Raw genomic sequence first — 25,745 nt, forward strand, 5'->3', positions numbered from 1 at the left:
AGTGGAACTGAATAATATGCATCTTTCAGATCAACTGATGCCATATAACACCCTTGTTTCATTAAATTCAAAGCCGATTGTAAACTTTCCATTTTGAAATGATTGTATTCTACATAACTGTTGGATTTTTTCAAATTCAGTATAACTCGATAACTTTTGTCTTTTTTCTGCCTGATAAATATATTTGATATAATTTCATCAGAACAATGATTACATTTCTCAATGACATTCTTGTCTAACATTTTGTAAACTTCTTTAGACACAATATCGGCTTCTCTTTCATTAAATCTCAAGGGGTATGATGGGCTCAATTGATTTAACTCATATTCATTTGTAATTTCAATAAGACATCCTTTTACAGTGTCTAATATAGTTTTATCTGATGTAATATCTTTCCATTCATCTAAAAATTGTTTCAGTCTACTTGCCCTGAAATTTTCAGGTAACAGAACTTCAACCGAGTCATTTTCAAATATGATGTTTTTAATTTTATTTCTTACCCCATCAATAATCATTCTTGCTTCTTTATGCCTTTTGTGAACTTCCTGTTGTAATTCCCTCTCTAAGTTTGGCCTAAAAAAGGGCCATTCCTGCTTCGGAAATAGCCCTGTGACCCAGACGGTCTGGAGTAAGGTTGAAATCTCTGACCTCGAGCTCCATGAAAGGTGCCTCGTCTCATATTCTTGCTTGTCATAACTCTATTGACTGCTTTATTGGTCTTTTCAATTTCATCTAAGCGTTTTCCCAATTCTCCCCCAAAAAGGAACTTCAGACGAAAAAAGTGACAAATATTGCACACTGTCTATGTCACTTTTTAAAACATTCTCTTCGTCTCATGTTGAGTTCGTAATTCGAATAACTGAGCATTTCAACAGTCTTGATCAGTTCTCTGACTAACTCTTCTTTTTCTACATCTTTGTTTCACACAATCTTATCCAAAATGTTTACAAGTACTGTCACACTTTTCACTAAAAAGAGTTGACCGTATTGAAATCTGCTGTCAAGCGACTTGGTTGGAACTTGTAACCTGTTCCATATCAATTGATCGACTTTTGTGCACACGAGACTCTCGCAATTTTCTGGTCATTTGATTTTCTCAGCAGATTCTTTCACCTGTTCAGCCAACTTTTTGTCAATTTTAACCTTGAACATAAGATCGTTCACAAGTCTTTGTGTATGGGCTCTACGTCTTGCAAAGTTACTTGTTCAGAAGCGACTTTCATAAATCTCGACTGTGACCCACTTTCGTTTTTATTTTTCCCGGAATCAGGTTTACCGGATATTGAGCCCGACAGTTTTGTTTTTGACAATAAATCATCCACAGTCATTGTATTTGACTCACTGTCTTTCTCATAAATTTCATCATCAGAGTAAAATTCATTAGACTCATAATTATTGTCTACATAGTTATTGTCACTTTTCTCACAAACAAGTTCAGCCATGTCCGACTTCAGTCCTTGAAAACCGGCTGTGATAGTGTTCGTCAACATTTCTAAGCATTTGGCCAAATTGTCAAAATTCTGAGAATTTCTGTTTTCAACAGACTCATTTCCAGTTTCTTCATTAACTTGATTTTGAGGTGAAGTACATGTCTCTGTACTGGTGGCCATAGTAGATCGTGATGATCCTTGGCCGACAGTATTTTTTGTCACATGTATCGTGCTCGGCGAGCTCATTCGTTCAAAAAAACTTTCATGTGAAATAGTAGTCAACGGAAACTTCACTGGTAGCGAGAATGATTCAGGCTTGGTGCTCTTCCCTCTTGAATCTTTCTCGCGTTCCGACTTTTTCAACATGGCGGATGCCATAGTCATGCACGTGTTCTGCGAACTCGTTGTATTAATTGGTAAGTATACTAAACTCTGTTTTTTATCACTCTCGTTATGCATGAATAAATACATAGTCTAACAAAATGATTTTCTGTCGTAAATTCATTTAGCAAATGAAAAAAAAACATCAATTAATACACCAATAATTAAAATGGTTTACAGTTCCTCATGTTTAGGCAGATGATTTGATCAATGCAAGATGGAAACAATCGTCTTGCAGCTTTGTAATTGGAACGCTAGTCAAATATTATCCATTGGTTGTTTACCCTGTATTCTTTTTTTTTTTTTCAATTTTATAAAAATAGTTATCTACTTATTCTACGAACATGTACAAGTAGATAGCAAAATGTCTTTGCATTTCCAATTTTGCCACAGTATATTAGATAAATTAAAAATGATTTCAAAATAATGGACCATAAAAACGATGGTCACAGAAAGAAATCATTTAAGCCATTCATAAATAAAGACCACAACTAGTAGACTAATTGTTCTAGAACAATTAGAGGTCTTTCCACCTCATTGTTTTCTATGTTTGAAATAAGATTGCTTCAATAGAATAAAGTATTATTTCTGCGTTACTTGTTTAAAAAAGGGTCAAACGATTAAGTTTGCAATTTTTTATTGCTTGACCTTGACCTTTGACCTTCATGTCATTTTAATCTGACAAAGTAGACGCTTCAATACCAAATGGTCCGATGTATCTATGATTATTGATTCAAAGGTTATTTGTGTTTCTTTATTGAATGTTCGAAACCTTCAGGGGCAACAACTGCTAGAAAGGGACTTTGGACCCTGCCGGTATGAATAGATTGAAGAAGCGTCTAAGTATACTGAATACATTGGTAAAAGTTTCAAGTCTCTATCTCTAACGGTTAATGAGGAGTAGGATAACAAGCATTTTGTACAATAGGGGCAATAACTCTATAATTGTTACATGGTAAGGGTCAAAGGGTTATATTTTGAAATGTCTTAAGATGTCCTACTACATCCATGAAAAAGTTTTTCTCTACCATCCTAAACAAAAGAGATACAAAAACTCACTAATTAAGAGATTTTCAAATGACCTTGACCTTTGACCTTCATATATTTTGTTCGGCCAAGGAAGATGCTTCCATCCCAAGTGGTCTCGATGATAAGTAATAAAAAAGTTTGAAGTGATTTTATGGAAATGTAAATAGTTTCAGGGGCAATAACTTCTACATGGGGACTTCAGATCCTTTCGTTATGAATAGATTGAAGAACCGTCTATGTGTACTGAAGACATTGGTAAAAGTTTGAAGTCTCTATCTCTTATGGTTTCAGAGGAGTAGCGATAACAAACATTTTGTACAATAGGGGCAATAACTTTGTATTTATTCAAAGGTATGAGCCGAGGGGCTATATTTAAAAATGTCTTAAGATGTCCTAATACATCCATGAAAAAGTTTTTCTCTACCACCCTTAACAAAAGAGAACTAAAAACTCATTAATAAACAGATTTCTAAATGACCTTGACCTTTGACCTTTATGTTATTTTGTTTGGCCAAGGTAGACGCTTCCATCCCAAGTGGTCTGAAGACTGTATGATAAATAATAAAAAAGTTAGAAGTGGTTTTATGAAAATTCAAAAAAATTCAGGGGCAATAACTGATAGAAGGGGGTCTCGGATCCTTTCGGTATTAGTAGATCTAAGAACCCTCTAAGTGTACTAAAGACATTGGTTATAGTTCCAAGTCTCTATCTCTTATGGTTTCAGAGGAATAGCGATAACAAGCTTTTCGTACACAAGGGCAATAACTTTGTAAGTTCTGGGAGTTATCAAGCAAAGGGTCATTTGGTACCATAACTTTTATTGGTCAATAACGTAAAGAAAAAAATGTTTCAATATCTCTAGAAATAAAAAAGCTGTCCCTGGAAAAAAAGAGAAGAACAAAAAATAAAAAACATAAGAAAAACAAAAGGTCTTTCATCTGAAAGGTGGAAAGACCTAATAAAAGACATCAGCTGTATACCAGACGATTGGTCACTAAGTAATATAGAAACAGATACCACAGTAAGAAACATAAGCGAAAGTCAGACACCGATTAAACAATAGAAGCGTGTTCATCAGAGTGTGTGAGAGAGATTCAAGAGCTATTACCTTATTAAAAGTCGTGTTCTCTGTGGTAATAATTATTTTGTAGGGAAAACCCACACTTTCCTGACAATATCAAACAACATGGACCCATATATACAGTCTACTTAATGCTTTAGTCCCTGCAGAAACTTCGGGTCGCTTTTTATGATAATGTATATTCGTATAAAAGTTTTCTTTGATTATGACTAATATTGATTGTCTTGTCCTTCTAGGTTTAGATAGTAATACATATTAAAAAAGATCAACATTACAAAATATGACGTGTCTCATGTAACCGCTTTGTAAATAGGATATTTAATTGCGTATGTACAAGAGCATCGGAGACGGCAAAAGATAGAGAGAAGTACATTAGTTTATTTTGACCCCATATGTCCAGAACATTCAACAGATAGAGAGAAGTACATTAGTATATTTTGACCCCATATGTCCAGAACATTCAACAAATAGAGAGAAGTACATTAGTATATTTTGACCCCATATGTTTAGAACATTCAACAGATAGAGAGAAGTACATTAGTATATTTTGACCCCATATGTCTAGAACATTCAACAGAAAGAGATGATGTACATTTGTTTATTTTGACCACATATGTCTAGAACATTCAAAGAACGTGACGCCATGGTTAATGAATTAAACATTGTGAATGTAAAAACAACATCGTATTACACCTGTTGTAAAACATATACCTGGGTCAGAAATTAAAGCGAGAGTCAGACCAGTAGATTTTGAATACTTTATTTCTATACTCCATTTTTTCCCAATGCATAACAATGGTATTGGTTGATTCATGATATTAAAAATGCCAAATTATCTTTGATTGCTATTAGATTATTTTTATTATAGGGACTATATACAAGTTCTGATCTGTGAGAGTACAGACTGTTTACATCACAATGACACCATTGTCATTACACTTGGTCAACGGTATTTTATCTTTAAACTAGATCATTAAACCCCTTTTTTATCAATTTTAGAATTCTCTCGTTCAATACTTGTTATTATTATGATGGTATTGTGTAATGTATATGCACCCCCCTCTCCCCAGGGCCCATAATAACGAAACTTAAGAGATGTACTTCATTTGTCACAGAGAAAAAAGACCATTTCTGAAAGAAGCAAACATATACTTTAAAACAAATATACGGAAAAGAAATTAATGGAAGTATATAAAAGAATGAAAATATACTACTAACCATGCAACGAGACAAAAATATTAAAGATCAGTTTTAAAGATTAGTTTGAATTGTAATTCGCAAAGGAATATCATTACTAAGGTTGGCAAAGCCAATTTAATGTTGTATGAATGGTAATTCAACAAAGTATTACTTCAAATCGAGCACAAATACACTGGATGCATTGAACTGTGTTTTAAATACGAAGCTTTGAAAATAAAATGTAACACTTCACATTAAACTGCATTCACGATAGTCATCTAACCGTTCAGCCTGAGGAAACCATTAAACAAGGGGGGTGTCCCCAAGCACCTACAGGGGACATTTGAACTCGGAATAATTATTTAACTCGGAATTCAATAAAATTCTGATTTTAGCTTTATTTATTCCTCTACCAGTGTTAATAATGCAGTCATGACTTTTCTTCAAATTACGAAAGACTATTGAAAGGAAAGGTCTAAAAGTTTTAAAATTTCAAGATCCGCCCATATAATTCCACTCCCTTTAAAGGCACCTATTTTCATGTGCAAGCATGACAAAATCACTCTCAAAATGACGTTACATTTACTATGACGTCATTCTAGAGTTGATCACTCTAGCTGAGAAGAATATCCCAGCAGGCACGCAACGTTGTTTCAACGTTGATTCAACGTTGATATTTGGTCGTGACGTCGTACAACCTTTTTTCAACGTTGAAACAACGTCACATTTCGACGTTGAAATTTCAACGTCGTATTGACGTTGAATCAACGTTTTAAATCAAGTGTTCGAAGGGTTATACAAACAATTATATTTTTTTCAATTCTTGTTTATCAAACTATGTGTACTTAAAATAAGATAAATTTATTATTTTGAGATAGGATCTTAAATAAGTCGAAAATTCAACGTCAACACGACGTCTACCTGACGTTGAAAATAAACAACATTACAAGTTGATATATTTTTATTTATAAAATGTCTTAAATTAATCATTATACATATATATATAAAAGAAACAGTTTAATCTTTTAATATGTATTTAAAATAGGCAAAGATTTCATGTTTACTATTGTATTAATGGGCGGGTAACTCTAGTTCCGGTTCATGACAGGAAGTGTTACGATTAAAGCGCGGGCTTTTAACAAAGTAAACAAAGGAAGACAAAGGAAAAACGAAGAAAGCTACGTACGCGATCTGAGCAGTGCCAGAGGTAAACATAATTATAATTACTGTATTACTGACACAGAAAAATAATGTTGAGGTTTGAAATATTAAGTAGAATTTATATGTGAAGCACGAATGAAGGCTATTGATGCACAAATTGAACGTGTAAAATTACAGCAAAGGGATTACACAATATGCATGTGATTCTTGTGAATCTTGATTTCAGTTATGCATTATATGCAGATTAATAACTTGGTAGTGTACACGTACGATGCAAATTGCATGTCGATTTATATTTAGATACATAAATTAGTACGTTAAGAAGTAGTATTTAGAGAACAACATATCATGAATTAAAGCCATACTTATATATAGGTCAGATCGGAATCAATAGATAAAACACAAGCGCGGATCTAGAGGTACAGTGCTTTATATTAATAAACCGTTGGGCTGGGGCCAGTGAATTTTTTTATTATTTGATTAAAAAAAAATAGTGTTCAAGGTTAAATCAACATGTGGTGTTTGGGGCCAGTGATTTTTTTATTTTATAAAAAACAATTTAGTGTTCCGGGTTAAATCAACATGTGGTGTATGGGGTATAAACCAGTGTCTTGTCATGTATGGCTGGTACTATTAGTTAACTTCATTAATTCAGATTTATCTTTCTTTTTGGTCACTGCATGTGATGTCACAATTAATGAGTAGTTTTTCTGCCACATTGAGCAAATATGGTGTAACTATTAGTCATTTTGCATTTAGCTGTTTAGCGGTATCAAGTTTTACTGATATGAAATGGTACAAGCTTATCAGAAACAATTGCATCATATAATATAGTAAATATTACTTATAGTTTGAGCTAACAATTAACAGATTTGATGTAGACAGTGCAAGGAATTTAATATAACATGTATGTATATTATATAATAATATATTTTATGATAGAATATTTCAATAAATATTCATAGAAACTTCAGATGGCAGAGTATATGAGATCTTATATGAGAAGATGGAGAAGGACAAATGCTCAAGTAGCAGCCATAATTGAAAGCAATGAAGACATAGATGAAATTCCAAATCAGTTAGGAGATGGTGAAAACCCGGTCCGAAACGAATTAGATGAGGAAATTATATTGAGAGATTCAGACGACACCTTACATACTGATGAAACTTCAGAATTTGGAGATAATGAAGACTTTGACACATCTTCCTCTGACTCTTTAGAACCATTTAGTGATGACGATGACATAAATACATGTGATGCAGAGGAAAATGTCTGCCTTGAAAGTGAATTGAGAGAATGGCAGTGTAAACACAAAGTAACCCGAGAAGCTCTAAACCATCTCCTGGATATTCTAAGAAGGCGGGGCCATAGATTACCAAAAGACTACCGCACACTTATGAAAACCCCTCGCCAGATCAATAGCAGAGAATTGTGTGGAGGTGAATATTTGTACTTTGGAGTTGAAACTGGTCTATTAAAAATTATTTCTCGTCATTTTGCACAATTCTCTGGACTAGGGCTTCACATCAGCTTTAACATTGATGGGGTGCCACTTTTTAAGTCCACAAATATTCAGCTTTGGCCTATACTTTGCAGTGTTAAGGGATTTGAACCATTTGTTGTTGCCTTGTTTTGTGGGACTTCAAAACCAGATTCTTTGGACACTTATTTGTCAGATTTTTTAAATGAGTTGAGAGAACTTAAGAGAAATGGTGTAAGTTACAATGATGAAACATTATCAATATGGTTTTCAGCATTTGTTTGTGATGCTCCAGCCAGATCCTTTTTGAAATGTACAAAATCTTTCAATGGATACTATGGTTGTGAAAGGTGTGTAATAAAGGGCAGATGGAACAACCGTGTTATATTTCACTCAGACAGGATGCACACTTTGAGAACGGACGAGAAATTTCAGAACTTTGAATACAAGGACCATCAGATAAACCGCTCTCCTTTGCTAGAAATTGGAGTTGAATGTGTTAAAGGATTTCCTTTAGATTATATGCATTTAGTGTGTTTGGGAGTGGTAAAGAGAATTTTATCGTTTCTGAAAAAAGGACCTAGAGAATGCAGGTTGTCACAACAGCAGCTGAATTTACTTTCTAACAACTTGAAAAAACTTAATGGAAAAATGCCGAGGGAATTTGCAAGACAACCAAGATCTTTAGTATACTTAGATAAGTGGAAAGCCACCGAGTTTAGGCAGTTTTTGTTATATACAGGACCATTGGTTTTGAGGTCTGTCTTGAGAGAAGAAGTTTACAGCCATTTTCTGACATTGACAGTAGCTATGTCTATCCTTTTGGACTCTAACCAAACTAAAAGAAATGATTATTTGCAGTATGCAAGAGAGTTATTGCAATATTTTGTGGAACATTCACCAGCCATATATGGAGACACTTTTTCCACCTACAATGTTCACTCTCTCCAGCACTTACCAGATGATGTTCAGCACTTTGGCACTTCATTAAATGAAATTTCGGCCTTCCAGTATGAAAATTATCTATTCAAGTTAAAGAAATACGTTCGAAAATCTCAAAATCCAATAGCCCAGATAGCCAAACGAATGAAAGAAACAGAGACATTTCCCAGTAAACAAATGCCAAAAAAGTTGCATATTACAATATCTACCAAGAAAAAGGATAGCTGCTTTCTTCTAAAAAATGGAAAATTTGCCTTTGTGTTAGAGAAGAGAGCAGACAAATGTTTTCTCTGTGATGTGTTTGCACAAACGTCTTTGGAAAACCTTTTCGAAAACCCATGCTCTTCAAATTTGGTGAATATTCAAAAATTACAAAATATACGCAGACCAGCCAGGCGAATGTTGCTCGAGTATGATGAGTTTGAGAGGAAAGCAGCTTGTCTACCAGATGGTACGGGGTATGTTATGATCCCTCTGCGCCATGAGATGGAAAGATGGTGATAGAGGTGGTGAGTATGACATGTTTCTGATCGAATACTGCATATTTCTGGCATGATTAGACTAATGTTATTAAAGTTTTGCACCAGCATGTCAATGCAATTAAGTGCACTTGCCAATTTTACTTAATATTTTATAGCTGATAGTGAACATGCTAGTTTAGTATTTAAATTTGCATGTAAACAAAGCATTTCATGGTGGAATTAATTATGTGTGAAGATGTTTCATGGTTTTTTAAATTACTTTTTTCAGGTGTTTATAAATGGCGGGGCGCAAAAAATGGTCAAGGGCGGTTTGGAGAGAAGGAGACCAGGAAGAAGAATTGGTTATCCCTTCTTCTTGGATTGAAGGAAAATTTATACGATGGCCCAACAGCAGTAGTGCATTAGCTGCACTTAAAGACATGCGGAAGCCCGAGAAGACATGGCAAAAATTCAACCTGATAAAGGTTAAATTTTCCTCTGGTATGTTATGTATAAAACCACTCACTGGCACTCAGTGTAAAAAAAAACTGTCTTATTTTATATGTATGTTTTTAGAAAACTGTAAGTTAATTTGACTGTTTACCTTTTTTACAAGCTGAATTTTACTTTTAGATAGCAAGAAAGAATGTGATCAATATGATTACACGACAACTGGTGAAACGACTGAGGAGGAAAGTGATATTGAGGAAGAAATGATGCCCAAGAGAAGACCCAAAAAGAGGATCTTTTCCGACTTTATATTAGGTGAAAAACACTGCTTATCAAACACTTATTTGTTTTGCATATGGAAGTTGGCATATGTTTGATTAATTACACAAAAACAAGTGTATATTTTTTATTTTGATATTTGATTATGTTTTTGATAATTTTACATGTTCATGTAATATAACAAACAAATTAAACATGAAAGCACTGAATTGGGTATATGTTTATTTATTATATATTATTCAATTCCAGACGGTGTTGAAAGCACTGAGGAGGAATCGTGTGGGACAGGTACATTTCTACATGTATAGAACATACAAATGCAGATCAGATCAAAAAAGTGTATAAATTCTGATATCACAAAAGAGAATTTGTATTTGTTAAAAAAAATTAAATTTATTTTCACAACAGGATCCACTGAAAAACACAAAAAAAGAATAGAATTACCACCGCCACCACCTCTTCCATGTACGTATCATGTCTAAATTTTATTTTCTTAAAAGGGAGAATCATTTAACGTTGGTGTATGAGTGGTACACTTTTCTTCTACATTTGAATTGATCTCATTAATATATTTGATGTTATGTAATATGAACCTCACAAAGTAAAATATTTTTATAAATATATTTTGCATTATTAGCCTTGGCAACAAGAAGATTAAATAGTGATGGATCAAGGTCGCCTCCAAGATCTGACATAGTTCATCAAAGGTCACAGTCTCCTGCATCGACAAACAGATCAAATCAAAGATCAGTTTCATCATCAAGATCGAACACATCTGAACAAAGATCAAGGTCACCAGCAACATCCAATAGATCCGGCCAAAGATCAAGGTCACCAGCAACATCCAATAGATCCGACCAAAGATCAAGGTCACCAGCAACATCCAATAGATCCAGCCAAAGATCAAGGTCACCAGCAACATCCAATAGATCCGGCCAAAGATCAAGGTCACCAGCAACATCCAATAGATCCGGCCAAAGATCAAGGTCACCAGCAACATCCAATAGATCCGACCAAAGATCAAGGTCACCAGCAACATCCAATAGATCCGGCCAAAGATCAAGGTCACCAGCAACATCCAATAGATCCGACCAAAGATCAAGGTCACCTGCAACTGCATGGTCCAACAGATGTCATCAACAATCAATATCCCCTGCAGGATCAAACAGATCGGAACAAAGATCAAGGTCACATGGAAGTTACAGCAGATCAAGGTCACCTTCATGGTTCAATACCCCTCGACAAAGATCAAGATCACCCACAAGAGCTGACAGATCTTTTCAACATTCAAGGTCACCTTCAGCTGAAAGGTCCAGCAGATCTCATCGAAGATCAAGGACACCTACAAGATCTGAAAGATCCAATCAAAGTTTTAATTCAGGATCACTTAGATCTACGCAGTCATTATCAACATCTGGGAGACGTAGTAAAACAGGCAGTCTGACAGTTTTTCCACTTACAGAAGAAAGTAAGTAACTCATAGAATATATTCTCTGTTCACAAGAATGTTAATGGGTAATTGTATTTCATGACAGAATTTGTCATACTTTATATTGTAATTATTGTTGTTAATTACTTCAGCAGGCAAATGAGATCAAAAAGAAATTGATGGATTTTTTTTTAAAACAGAATTTCAAAGGAAGACCATCTTTTTGCTGACGGAAATCAGGGACCTGCTACAAAATAGTCAGAGAACGGAGGCCCATTCACAACTTCCAGGAAGCGAGTTTAATTTCTCTGTTGTAGATACAATAGATGACTTAAATTCAGTGGAAAGAAGTTTAGAGGACAAAGATTTTAGAACAAAAATGGTATGTCTGTGAATTAAATATTTCATCTTATACTTTTGGCACATTTTTATTATAAACAAAGAGAAGAAATTTACACATATAATTTATTTTTCAAGTTAAATTTACTGAATTTTTTTGCATGTAGAAGACAATGTTGATGAAAGTTGGAGGTATGGATGAGGCAGATGGAGTGAAGAAATGCATGCAAAGGTAAATATTGAAATACAAAGAAAAGTTTGGGGGGGGGGGGGGCGGGTGATTAAAACATGCTTTCTCAATTCTCTGATTTTTCCTAACAGGTGTCTGTCAAATGCCATGATGGCAAGAATGAACTTAAGAGGAAACAAGGGAAAGGCTGCCTTCTGCAAAACCATTCTGTATGCTGTGATAAAAGGTAGTTACAACATTTTATTAAATATATCACTAGAATAAACAATAATCCTCTATAAGGTTCATAATCTACATATGCATAAAATGTTTTAATAACACTCGTTTACTAAATGTTTATGATTTTTGATTAATTTCAGAATGTGTTCTTGCCAACTTTCCTAGGGCAACGGAAAGTAACATTGACTTGGTAATAGGAAAATACCTGAAGTATGCCCCTGAAAGAGCTGGGGGAGGTGGCCGAAAAGAGAAAAATGACGCTTAAGCATTTTGTTTTGAAAAGTGTTCTAGAAAAAATTGTATACAGTTAAATATCATGAATAATGCTTGTCAAAGTTTAAAAAACAACGTGATTCTATAAATTTTTGTTTTTGAATTGACATTAAATTTTGACTCATCCAGACTTGTATTTATGAATTGAATAATGTTTATATATATATATATATATATATATATATATATATATATATATATATATATATATATATATATATATATTTATATTTAACAGTGGATAATTATTATAAACATTGTCAATTGTATTATTCATTTCTTAAGTCAAAACGTAAAATGTTAATAAGGGAAGTAAGAAATGGCAATTGTACTCAAAGTTATTAATAACGACTTAATTTTGACCCTATATAAGCATCTACAATCAACTTTGCAATAAGCTTTAAGAAACATTCTTTCAAAACCTACTTTCAACCTTATTTCAACGTCATATCAACGTCATAAGTTGACGTTGAATCAACGTCAGATTTCAACGTCAGATCAATTAACAAATCCAACCAAATTTCAACGTTATTTCAACGTCAAAATGTGACGTTGAATCAACGTTGAATCAACGTTGATGTGCCTGCTGGGATTTTACATGATATCCCCGAAGCAAACTGAAAAGGGGGGGGGGGGTGGTTCTTAAAAAATGATAGTATAGGCCTACTTTAGTTATTTCCCGTTACTGGATCATGTGTATTATACCACTATTTCCATGCACGCCTTGTACATGTAGCATTGATGTATGCAATAATGTCTGCTTTCTGATTGCACCTTGCACTTCGCTTTGTTTTTATAATTTTGCCTGTAAAGCCTGTCCTTGTTGTAGATTAAATATACTCTCCTTCAGCCTATAGAAATGCATGTTTAATCACGTTTGCTTCTGTAGTATATGCACCCTCTGATCCTTAAACACCCTCTGTAGTATGCTAGCTAGCTTTGTAACATAACTGCATGGTGTACGCCTTTGTGCATATGCGTATGGGTCACTAACCAGCTAATCCAAGCACTATGGACACTGGGGGTTCTAGCTTGTGCTATTGAATCAAACCTCACCTGTATTTAACACCGAAATAGAGTTCCTTTTATGGTTTTTAATTCCGTACTAAAATTCGTAGAAAAAAAAGATAATTTTAACTTTCAATTTCTATTTGATAAGATCTATGACATTGTGTAAGTCACGGTATATAAAGCGTATACGGTCATAAGTTATGTTTTATCGTATTAGCTTATCGTAGGTCAAAATTAAATTCATTCTTAAGGTTAATCGATACACCAGTACATATTTGTTTGATCGACCAAAACAACAAAAAACAACAACCACAAAACATTTTGAAAAATTATTTTATAAAAAATGAGGATGATAAATTAATTTGATTTTTTTTGTATTTTTTAATGAAAACCGGAAACATCATTACGGCTGCAAACAGGATAAATATTTGTTATAGAGCAATTTTAAAACGATTATGATCGAGATCAGTTTTTCGTTTTCATTACTTTGTTCAAGTGTGTTAAAATTGCAATTTTTCTTAAATTTTGCCTTTTGTTTTCAATTTTTTTGTAAAATATTTATGTTTGATAAGTGCTATATGTGATTTTTGCTAATTATTTTGTTTGATACATAGTTTCAAAAGACATAAAGGAATAACCTTTGGTATGTGTTTATTAATATATTACACATCATGATCATACACATCAATTACTAAATTACTACCCAATTCGGGAGAGACTTATACAATTAAGGCAAAGCATTGTCCGATGACTTCAGAGAATCAATCGTCACAAGTCTGAAATCAACAGATCAAGTGGAGCCATTGTTGAAACGGGGTTTATTCCCAAAGTAAAATAATTCAAATTCCGATTTTATAAATCAAATTTATAACCATATATTTTTTCCTAATGTAAATGCATACGAATAGATATGCGCGTTCATTGTTGATCTAGCTATACACTTACAGAAAAAAATCACATATCGACATTTTTAAAGATTTCTGAGGTAAGTAAATATTTATAAAAATCCCGTTTCTGATATTAAAACCGCAGAACATTATACATTAATATACAATGTAGTTTTTAATGTTAACTTCACTCAAATTTAAATATAATGAATGTATTTTAGCATAATTATGAGTAAAGTATAATTCTTCTTCAAGAACAACTTACAAGATATTATCAAAACGGATTATCAAAACGGATTTTGGTATGCTTTTTTTTTTTACCGATAGCGTCACGATCCACTTTGTCAGTTACGTCACGCCTAAACAATACACACCGCCGGTATTAAAACTTTATGATTGGTCAGCTCCTTTTCTTAGCCGGAGTTATAGATATATGCACGCTTACGCAATTCCAGAGCTTATGGATTTCACAGAACAGTTCATTTTTTCTCCAACATAGACTTTCCCCTTTTATTTAAATTATATGCAAAACTCACGTACATGTTGACCCTGGTTTGCGACAATGGCGTTAAACAAAAAACAAAAATTAATTTGTATGTACCGGTACTCCGCGTTAACTTCATGTACATTGAATAAATGTACATAATGTACATGTATTACCTACTTACTTACCAATCGAAATAATAGACATGAATTTTTCTATTTCTACACCTTTCCATCGGCAATCAACAGTCAATAAACGAAGTAAACGATGATATAAAAGAAGCTGATACGCAAGTGGAAAGTGCAAAGGGGGTATACTGGTACGTACATACATGTATGTGTACGTAGAACTGAGCCATCTTCGCTAGGCAAGTGTCAGACTCGTTTATTCTCCTTTTACCCCACCACATTCTGTGTATATAATCAATACTAAAATATTTTCATACATTTTACCGCAAATGTCATTTCTTCACTTGTAGCTGAAATTCTTTTAAACGCCATCATCAGTCCCAGATACAGTGGCGTGGTTTGTTTACATATAAAATGACAACTCTTGGTCAGCTTTCCGGGTTCGATAAGCCAAAGATTGTTTATTAGGAGAAAGTTTGGGGCAACTAAAGCGACAACTATGAACAGAACACCCTTGCGAATGTTATTGTCATTTAAATTTTAGACCAAGTGGTTTTATTTGACCCTTTCTGTTTCGCAGTAAAAATTGTGACTAGTGTTTGTAGTCTATTTTAGAGAATCTAGGTACTTGTATTCAAATATAAATTCTAGAGGTTTATTGATTTTAAACTTTATCTTCATTAATTGGTGGATAAAATGTGTTCTAGAAATAAACAAGACAATACAAAAAATAGTTTTTTTCTGCTGTTGCGACAATTAACATGCGTAGTAGAGATCCCCTCTAAGAATTTATTTTCGATCCGCGCCTGACCTAGTAATAATATCAATAGTGAAACAGACTGTGCTATTTTATGCAGAATCTTCCTTGAAAATGGCTCGATACACTAAGTTTTTATGCAAAACATTCACCCATTAATTTTCTTAAAAATTGGTATTGCACACCACAAGCATCAACCATGGCTATGATTTTATTAAGCAACCTAATGTTTATGTTATCAACCACTCTACACGTGGTTGAACACGAACGATAACTCTGTTCTGAATATCATCGTTTAATTCAAAAAACCGCTAGATGGTGAAATAAGACATACATCTTAAAAGACGTTGATGTTTTAACATAAATCAAAGTAGAATATGAAATGAAAATCGACCAGTACTTACGTATTTTGAGAATATTATCCGAACACTTATACTTCCGCTCGAAATTGCACAGGAACTGAACAAATCTCGGTGAAGTCTCGTGAACATTCATTCGAGCACCTCTGGATTTATTACATACTTAGCAACGATAAAGAAAACATTCCGAACACATTCGCAGGGGTGCCGAAGGAAGTTCTAAATGGATTATATGCACTGATTGTGGTATGATATATAATGTTACTTTGTTCAAAACTAGCGTATTCTTTTGTGCCGTAAATTGCAAGTTTTTCGTAAGTATCGTATGCCCTGTAGCTACATATATATATATAGTCTAAGCCATTCTTTCTTCGTAGAGCTATGTATACTGTATGTATGTTTGCCACAAGTATACACTTTCGAAAAATACCCCAATTCCGACAGTCACGAGTAACACAGTGAATTTTTCATTCTCTGATAAGTTGTTCTATCCGTGCATAATTTAGTTTGCACCAGCAGCTAATCAGCGGTAAGGTGATAAAGAAGCGAGTATTGTTTATGCATGACGTAGCTTACAGAATTGAACGTGACGCTATCGGAAAAAGCACACCAAATCCGTTTTGATAATAATTGATTGGATATCTTTAGCTAGACGACCGGCAGTTTAAAGAAAATTCACCAACATTGCACAGCGATCTGAAGTTATAAAAATTTATATCGGAATAACCAATACTTTCATATTTTCGGTTCTTTATTACAGTTTCAATCCAATGTTTTCCCGCATCAATTTTTTGTCCCCGCCCATTTCAAATGCTTTGACTGGAACAGGTGAAACTGACGTAAGCTGTATATTTCCGATCTTGTTAACTGTTAATGTTTCGCGGTCTTATGAAGATTTTTCACATTTACATTCACAATTAATGAAAATTTTATATGGGATGTAATTAAAATAAGCAACTGAGCAAATGAGCAAGAATTTTCACGTACCTGTGTGTTTGAACGGTTTAGTTCGCAAATTTTAAAATAACCATACCTATTCCCTCTTTTTTGGCTTGTCAAGATTTCTGTAAGTCTACCCCCCCCCCCCAATACCCACTTCCAACTTGCTTCCGACGCCACTAAATGAAACTGAAAATAAGGAATTCTAATTGAAGTGAAGTGAAAAGTAAAGGTCACCAAATCATGTTTCATCAAAGTTACATGTACAGTATAATAGTAGTGTTATATGAAAACACGCTTAAAAAAGTTATGACTTCGCAACTACTGCTGCATGAAATAAAAAAGATGCGCAAATTTATGCGCATGCACTCAGACTGGTTTTTTTTTTATCTCTCGCCGCCAATGAACACGCCTGTGAAAAAATAATAAAAGCACGTGACATTCGCTGTATTTTATGATTGGATCAAAAATATATAAAGTACCGCCTCGATTACGTCAGCAGCTTGCTAAATACAATAGCTAGACGATCTGCCAGCATCAAAGACTGGCCGCCTTCACAACACCACGCAGAGTTGCCAAGACGCTATTACCGTGCAAAACTCACTGTTCAATTATAACTTTATTTTGGACTTTACTTTTAAAATTTAACATCTGTTTTGTAATATTTTCTCAGTTTATTTCTTACAAAGTTACTTATTTACATGTAATTAGTGATTGACACTTTTCGGAGTCTGAGTGATTTCAAAGAGACAGAGTGCATTGTCTCAAGAACTGCTAATCTCTTAAAACAATATTGTGCAATTATCCATTTTTCATGTCTTGAACATCACAGACTCATTGACTTTATTTAATTATTCTATATCTGTGAACCTTTCACTCAGGTTTCGACGTTTTATTATTAGGTTTGTCATGTTATTAATTTCATATTTACTGCCACCAAGTGAATTCAAAATTTATACAACATGACAGGTTTAACGACGAAACCATTACTCTTCAAAACAATTAATACAAAACACATTTAACTTCTTAAGTCAGTCACATGGGATATTTAATTACATGTCAAAAGTTAAATGAAAGATGGAAAAACAGAGCGGCCAAATTACCGCCCCCGATAGAAAACACTCCAACATATAAAAAAAAAATAATATGCAAAAAAGCACAAAAAATTGGACAGAAATCAGTCATCTGGTTTAATTTTCTTCAAGATCTGCCGGACTCTGTCTTCCAGTTTTCTTTTAGTAGATGTTACAAGGGACTTGATGCTGTTGTGGTTTATCAAGTCCTGGTGAGTCCTTGATGTTAAGTTGATGTCAACTGATATATCTACAGACTCCATGGCCCGATGTTCTTTGGCGGCATCACAAAACTTTACGAACTCTGTAGGAACACATCGTCTATTGATGTTAAAATCTATTAAGGAAATATCAATTATTATATAAATTCATTATACACTATGATTGAACGCTCATTGAAAAAAATACGGATAAAATACATATACAAATAGAAAACATATATACACTCAACAAAACTTCTAAGTGTTCACCCTAATAGATAGAATAAAAATGAAATTACGAAATAAAATGATGTGATATTTTCAACAATTCGTAACTGATATGTCTGATTATCAATAGCACAGATAAAATAAATGGGCATGATGACACTAAAGTAATACTCATATAATACATACAATCTTACCCAGGTAATCATCTACCATGTGAACATATGGCTCGTAGGTCTCTTCCGCTTCTTCCCATGTGGAACATTGCGTTTTTTCCAAGAAGACTTCTTTCAGAATAGTCCTTTTTTTCTCCGTTTTGAGATTGTTCGTAATTTTTTTCAAGTCGGGCCGTACTTCAACTCGTCGAAGATACTGGCACCGAACTTCTTCTTCCATCCCCATCAAAGCTTTAAACAACTGAAATATTATTGGAAGATTAATGAATTTTATTACCACTATATAAATAGTGTCTGTTTTGGAGGATAACAGTTGAAATTGACACCCCGAGAAAACCATTGTCAACCAACGCCAAACTGACACCCCGAGAAAACCATTCAATGTCAACCTCCGCTTCGCATCGGTTGACAATGGTTTTCGGGGGGTGTCAATTTCAACTGTTATCCTCGAAAACAGGCACTATTCAATTTATTATATTGAATGTCTTAATTTCATAGAAAACTTAATAGCTTTTATATTGAAATGACCTGAATTCCGATGCGAACCGTACGCGCATTAAACAATTCGTTGTGTTACCCGTTGCCAAGCGCGTTGCAAACCCTGAGGGTAATAGAACGGATTATTAACTACGCCTTAACCAATCAGATATCAGTATCCAACATAAATGTATAATAAAATTAACTAATACTGAGGAATATTTTAAGAAAAAGGCTGTGTATGATATCAGGTCAAAATGTAATTCTTTCAGCAAAATCATAGCACGGGTACTTTTAAATTAGATGAAATTCATTGACCATGAAATTTCTCACAAAACTCTGCTTTTTGCCTTTACACTTTAAAACACATGAGAGATGGTAATCTGCTGATTTTAAGAATAAAAAAGTTAAACATTTTTTGTTGTTTCCATTTTTAACTTACATGTTGGGGAACTTCAACGCTTTCCCAAAGGTTGAAAATACGCTCAGCCTCTGTATACGCCTCATTGCAATAGGCAGCCACACTAAACACCACCCAAAGACTGTCTTTGGAACACTTCTGTAGAAACGATGCATCAAGAATAGAAAAAAAATTGAATATTAATAATTAATTCGTAAGAAGCACATTTTGATTGGCTGAGCCCACGGATAAAAAATTAATTTATTTTGTATAACCTGGTTAGCTACGTAGCAACCCCACATCCATGCGCGCGTTACAGTTTTTATGTAAATTCAAATCTTATGCAAAAATAATTATTTCTAACATTATTAATTTAATCTTTTATCAAATTACATGTAAAAGGAATATTTCGCTTCGCGGATTACAAAGCGTGCACTGCCTCAAACCAGGTTATATCGGATAATCTGGGCAAAAAATCAAAACATTCCTTAATTACATACTAGTATGTAGATAAATCATAATTAATTGTGCTTTAATATATTTTTCAAAACGAAAACACGTGCATCAATATGTCTATATTCATCTGACTTTGCTAATATTCATTTGTTAGTCGGTGTTGTTAAATGATAATGTTCATGACCTCTTTGATATACCAATCAATTTGCTTATTATCGAATAACTTGATTTACCTATCAATTACCTTCTGCTGGATATGGGAAAGAACAACTGTCGCTGTGTCTTTCCATTTATCCCCCGTTTCATCTCTTATGTAAATTGAACGGGCCTGGCGCACCAAATCCTGCAAAAAAGTCTCTGTGTATATATATGCCAGATATGTGTTATTTATTACTTGTGAATATTGCACCAAGTAATATATTTACCTGGAAAAGAATACTTTTGGAAGAGGTGGCCCTATTATGTACGTTGCCCACAAGCTTTGCTTCTTCGGGGGTCAGACCAACGTATAATTCAATGTTGACATGCCTTTAAAAAAAATTCTGTTGTTGAAACTCTGTGTATGTATGCACATAACTAATTTCTTTTTTTTTCAGTTTCTTTTTTTACCTACCGATAATATGAAAAAATTTCATTGTCAGGCTCCTCAACCAAAAGCTGCCTACATGCTGACGTTAGATGGTTACCACCTAACAGAAACATTTTTATGTTGACATCCTTAACAGTTTCTGCTTTAAATTCTGAAGGATCTGCAATCTAAAAAAATGACAGATGATTAAAAAAAGGGGGAAAAAATTAAAAAAAACAAAAACTAGAGCTCTAACTTATTAAAAATATTGTTAAACTCATGCTTATAAAACAAATATTTACCACTGAGGGGTCAAGCAAGGCTGGCAACGTCGTGATAATGGACCCGGGAGCATTTCTAATACTGTTTTTGATCTCCGATGCCCATTTAGTGTCAACATCTCTGCATCTATTGAAAATAAACATAAAAATGGAGAGAGAGAGAGAGAGAGAGAGAGAGAGGGGGGGAGAGAGAGATATGTACCTGAATTCTTGTGGAGCCATGCTAAACCTTTCTTAGCTTACGTTGAATTCCCCTACAATAAGAATGTTTTCTTAAATTTTGTATCACAAATGATTTTTTTTTTTAGGCCTGAAGCTTAAATTCAATTGGCTTTTTTTGATAATCACATCTATATTTGAAAAACTTGAGATGAGACCATGCTATAAATTATATAGATTTGTTAAAGTAATATAACATAAACTTAGCTAAATAAAGATAAATATATACCGGTACATGTAGCTATATAGATTAACTTCACGCGCGATCATTACCTCTGCTAAATTATTTACAGAATTCATTGTGATGATTTACATTTACCGATTAATTAAATGACTTACCAACTTTTTTATCTGCCACAATAACTTGCTCAGGCGACAGTGTTGTCTCTGAAGGCAAGGGGACGTTGTTTGGTACTGGTAGCTGGGGTTGTGATTTTCTTTTCTTGGCAGTGGGCCCGGGGCTTCGTTTAGGGCCAATGTTTGCAGTGCTGTTTTTTAGCACATTTAAAAATTCAGCATTGCTGCTAACGGAGTCCAACTCCTGAAGCTCCTCGCAACATGACCGAAACCTGCTTCTAAGCAGGCGTCGGCCTGTTTTGGTTCCATGAAACCGAAGCTGTCAAATTATATAAATAAAAGATCATATCTTGCAACATCTGCCGAAAACATTAAAACATTAATATTCCCTCATGCAATGAGTTCTTTTTAAAAATCTAATGTTTTATTTATACTATAAAGCATATTACAAAAATGCTCTTATATGTTCATAACGTTTTAAGGCACGTACATAAAAATGGAGGGGGGGGGGTGATGATCCCTCCCCTTCCCACTTGATCACGCAGCAAACATTTGTCTAAAACCGACATCTATAATAATGATAAATTATGGCTCCCATGTACCCCTATCCCAAATTTGGAAGGAACTGAAAATTTGACTTTAAAATAAGATTTGATGTCTTTATGATTACTCACCCAGAGCTCATCTGCTGTCCTCCCATGGTCAAGGAATTCGACGGCACCAAACTCCTCTCCAGTGTTGATATCTCTCGCCCTTCTTCCGTTTAGAAGTACATAAACCTCCGAATCTCTCAAATCCAGCCCCCACGACATTTTTTATCAGGACTGAATAAGCTATCGTTTGGTATATGATGTAATCTTCATATTGTGACGTCATATTTCTATTCCTCCCTTTATGAACTTTGAACTTTAAATGTGCTAAGAACATACGCCTATGTATTTTATATTAAGGGACAAAGGCAAAGACAAAGTACCAAGGGGTGGGGTGTTAGTCACCAACTTCTTTTGGCAAGTGAGTTAGCCTATTGTTAATCCTGGAAAAAATAATCTAAGAACTGAGTAAATACTTTTAAATGTTTGAAATTTACTATGCATAGTGGTAAATACCCCCCCCCCCCCCTTTTCAATATATTATTGTAACTATGTTCAGTTCTTTTTCTCATTTAGCTGTAAATTTTGGTGCTTTTTGGTTGTATATATATGTGACACCTGTCGATATAAATTAATGTGGATAAAAGAACATTATGATTAAAACATGACTTTCCAAATAATTAATTTTTTAAAAATAAATACTAATTATATATAAACCAGCTGTGTAAGTGCATAATTTAATTTGAAGCTGTATCTTATTCGTTTTAATTTTAAATGCCTTTTAAAGTATTTGTCACTGTGTATTGAATGTGCTTAATAAATGTAGCCACTCATCTCATCCTTACATTTTGCACCCTTTCTTGCTTTGGTAGTATACATGTATATGCTTAAACCCCCCCCCCCCCCTTCTGCTGTGTGCTAGCTAGCTTGTAATACAACTGCATGGTACAGTATGAAATAATCACAGCTATGGCAATGTATGTAATGTAACGCCAATAAACAGCAACTACTACTACTGAAAATACATGTAGGTCTCGGACACTCCCCTCCCGGCAAGCAAATTTATATTGATCCTCGCAACCCCCCCCCCCCCCCCCACCCCTTCTCCAAGAACAGCAAGTTAGCGCACGTAAATAATTCATCCATATTATTATATATTCTCTCTCTCTCTCTCTCTCTCTCTCTCTCTCTCTCTCTGTGGGTGTTGTGACGGCGGCTAGCCTTTGATGCTGGCATATCGTCTGGGTACTGCATTTTTATCAAGCTGCTGACGTAACCGAGGCGGTACTCTGTATTTTTTTTATTCAATCATAAAATTCAATGAAGATCACATGCTATGTTGATAGGTGTATTCATAGCTGAGAGGCCGAGTACAGTTCGAGTGCGCATGACAGCGCACTTTTTTCTCATTTCAATGCACCCGTAGATGCCAATTCATAACTGTATTTCATAGTGTGTTTTTAAACAAAGGTAGTACGAAACACCCGAAAAATTATGTATTTCAAATATATAGAGGGGGGAAGGGTTGACCGAACATCCGAAATCTTGCCAAAATCGGGGGTGGGGGGGGGGGGGGTGTATATCTATAGCTTCAATCTTCAATATCACTCTTAATTTTCTTATATACTTCCAAAACAGTGGTGGGGGGGTGGGGGGGGGGGAACTTCGTGATACTTCTAATTTGTTATATGTAAATTTAAAAATTAATGTTTGCTGCGAGAAAAAGTGTGGGGGGGGGGGGGGCTCCCTGGTGCTATGTGCCTGATACATGTAGATATGTCCAACTTTGCAGAAAAGGTGGGGGGGGGGGGCGCTAAGAAGCTTCTTTCTTATTTTCTACTAAAATGACGAAAAATATCATGGTTTTTTAATTTCTGTTTGCCATATTTTTGTGGGAAAAGCCGTTGAGAAGCCTTAATTAGAGCAAAATTGAATTATCGTCGTCCTTTACAAAATGATCTGCTGTATATTCCTTAGAAGAGAAATCCTTCCTCTGACAAAATATAATGTTTTTTCAAGTCTTATTTATCATAAAGGTGTAAGGTATATGCAGACAAATGTTATGCAATTTGACGCCACATAACAAAATTACATCTTGTTCCTTTTATGCAACATTAATTTCGTGAAATCAGCTAACACTTTTTCACGGGTGCAATAAATATCGATATTTCTGACATACGGGCCCATTCGATCATTTATGTTGGTCATTTATTTTTAAATAGGTCAAGATGAAACATTTCACATGAAATGCATTTTTGATTAAGGTTATTTATACAATTTTTCAGTCCGCAATTAGCGTTTGTGCACTACATTAAGTGTTGATACATGTAACGTCAAATTGCTGATGCCATACACAGGGTAAAGATATAAACGATTTTCCGCTTTTTGAATACGCTACATTTATGAAAAAAATTGTAATAAATAAATAATATAATCATTATTATATTGATTAAAGATATGAAATATTTGAAATATGTAAGGACAGAAATCAAACGGCATCCAAACATTCTGAAAAGGTAAATATGGCTGTTGTTACAAAGACCCATTTTCTATTAATTCTGGCGATCATTTCATTTTGAAATTAAATACCGTTCAAATCTTCTGCACTATTTTTACTTTTTATAACTTGGCCTAGATACAAATTGAGTTTAAACTAAATTGTTAATGTGTCTTTATTCTCTGGCGTATCATAGAGCATGTGGGTGACGGAGATAGGTTCATAAGTTATGATAGCACGTGTGATAAACGTCGTACTCAGAGGGCTTATTTGAAAAGTAATGAAAATATTTTTGTAAATAATTTTATAAATAATAATGTTTCAGGTCATATTAAGGAACTGATGTCACTAAATGCACTAGGGTAGATCAAAGGATCATGTATAGATCTATAATATGTTCACGTCAAAACATAAAAATCTCAAAGATAATCATGTAGTTAATTTATTCAAAATTTACTTGAAATTATAATCAATCCATATTGGTGCATAGTCGTCGGAACCAGGTGAGGGGCTGGGGTGGGTTTTTTTGTTGTTGAAATTTTATACATAGCCTAACTAGACCTTTTTTTTGCTTGTCAAGATATTTGATAAGTCTACCCCCCCCCCCCTTCTTTCAATTTGCTTCCGACGCCACTGCGGTGTAATCATCAGAGGATATGTATATTTCCACTCGCGCCCTTTATTCACTTTAATTGTCAAACTTATTTTTAAAAGTTTTTCAGACATTATTAGCAAGTTGCTATGACAGAAAAAAAACAATGGAATGTATACTGGAACATAAAGATATAAAATAAATAGAGAACAATTCTATGTACATATATATGTACGTACATATGATATATACTGTATAAGTGTTTACTGTTTACAAATATCATTTACTTTTATAATAATGTATACATGCATAATCATAATAGGCAAATTCGCTAATCTTTCCTAAAATATAACGTAACTCCACCCGATCATCCGATCAGATTCGCTTTGTATACACATGTATTGTGAACTTTTAAAAGGCGGTAACGTTGGATGATTTCTGATATTATCACCATGTAAAATGTATATTTTACATGTTGATGTAAAATGTATATTTTACATGTTGCGAACATGACCCTCCTAAATTATTTACACGAATAAATCATTCAGTCAGAGAATATTTCTGTATCCCTAAGCTGACCATTGCCTTGGTTAACTACCATTTATTCACCAGCATCAATCCGCTAATATTGTTATGTGATTGCCATTAACTCTATATGTGGAGCTGAAACCATTGTTCTTCAATCCAGCCTTTTTATTTCCTAAAACTACAATTGATTACTTTGATGTTCTTATTCTTTGTTACAGTTAAGGCGTTTGGTAAACATTAATTTACATTCTATCACATCACAGTCAGAAGTAAATTT

The 25,745-nt window shown here is 34.1% G+C and overlaps 2 protein-coding genes and 1 pseudogene across 2 annotated transcripts; 1 reads left to right on the plus strand and 2 right to left on the minus strand.

The window, feature by feature from the left end:
- Nucleotides 1–511: 511 nt before the first annotated feature.
- LOC128169438 (uncharacterized) lies at nucleotides 512–1,814 on the minus strand (annotated as a pseudogene).
- A 7,364-nt stretch (nucleotides 1,815–9,178) lies between these two features.
- On the plus strand, nucleotides 9,179–12,433 carry LOC128169441 (serine/arginine repetitive matrix protein 2-like). The gene is made up of 9 exons (XM_052835588.1): nucleotides 9,179–9,646; nucleotides 9,779–9,910; nucleotides 10,124–10,162; nucleotides 10,283–10,339; nucleotides 10,512–11,342; nucleotides 11,504–11,685; nucleotides 11,810–11,874; nucleotides 11,964–12,058; nucleotides 12,192–12,433. Exons 1-9 carry the CDS (start codon nucleotides 9,445–9,447, stop codon nucleotides 12,314–12,316), a joined length of 1,728 nt encoding a protein of 575 aa, XP_052691548.1. The 5' UTR covers nucleotides 9,179–9,444; the 3' UTR covers nucleotides 12,317–12,433.
- A 5,430-nt stretch (nucleotides 12,434–17,863) lies between these two features.
- On the minus strand, nucleotides 17,864–20,423 carry LOC128169439 (uncharacterized; the record flags this gene model as incomplete). Its single annotated transcript, XM_052835586.1, has 5 exons — nucleotides 17,864–18,299; nucleotides 18,585–18,804; nucleotides 19,483–19,599; nucleotides 20,141–20,239; nucleotides 20,322–20,423. Coding segments are annotated over 5 exons (771 nt in total), but the record flags the coding sequence as incomplete, so codon positions are not given.
- Between the last annotated feature and the right edge of the window lie 5,322 nt (nucleotides 20,424–25,745).

The sequence above is a fragment of the Crassostrea angulata genome, unplaced genomic scaffold, assembly GCF_025612915.1.
Source record: "Crassostrea angulata isolate pt1a10 unplaced genomic scaffold, ASM2561291v2 HiC_scaffold_132, whole genome shotgun sequence".
NCBI lineage: Eukaryota > Metazoa > Mollusca > Bivalvia > Ostreida > Ostreidae > Magallana > Magallana angulata.

What these genes read in the sequence shown, in the direction of transcription:
- LOC128169441 (XM_052835588.1), top strand. Translation starts at nt 9,445, where the DNA reads ATGGCGGGGCGCAAAAAATGGTCAAGGGCGGTTTGGAGAGAAGGAGAC. An exon ending in AAAGGTTAAATTTTCCTCTG is followed by an intron (nt 9,647 to 9,778) that starts GTATGTTATGTA and finishes TTTTACTTTTAG; the next exon opens with ATAGCAAGAAAGAATGTGAT. An exon ending in CTTTTCCGACTTTATATTAG is followed by an intron (nt 9,911 to 10,123) that starts GTGAAAAACACT and finishes ATTCAATTCCAG; the next exon opens with ACGGTGTTGAAAGCACTGAG.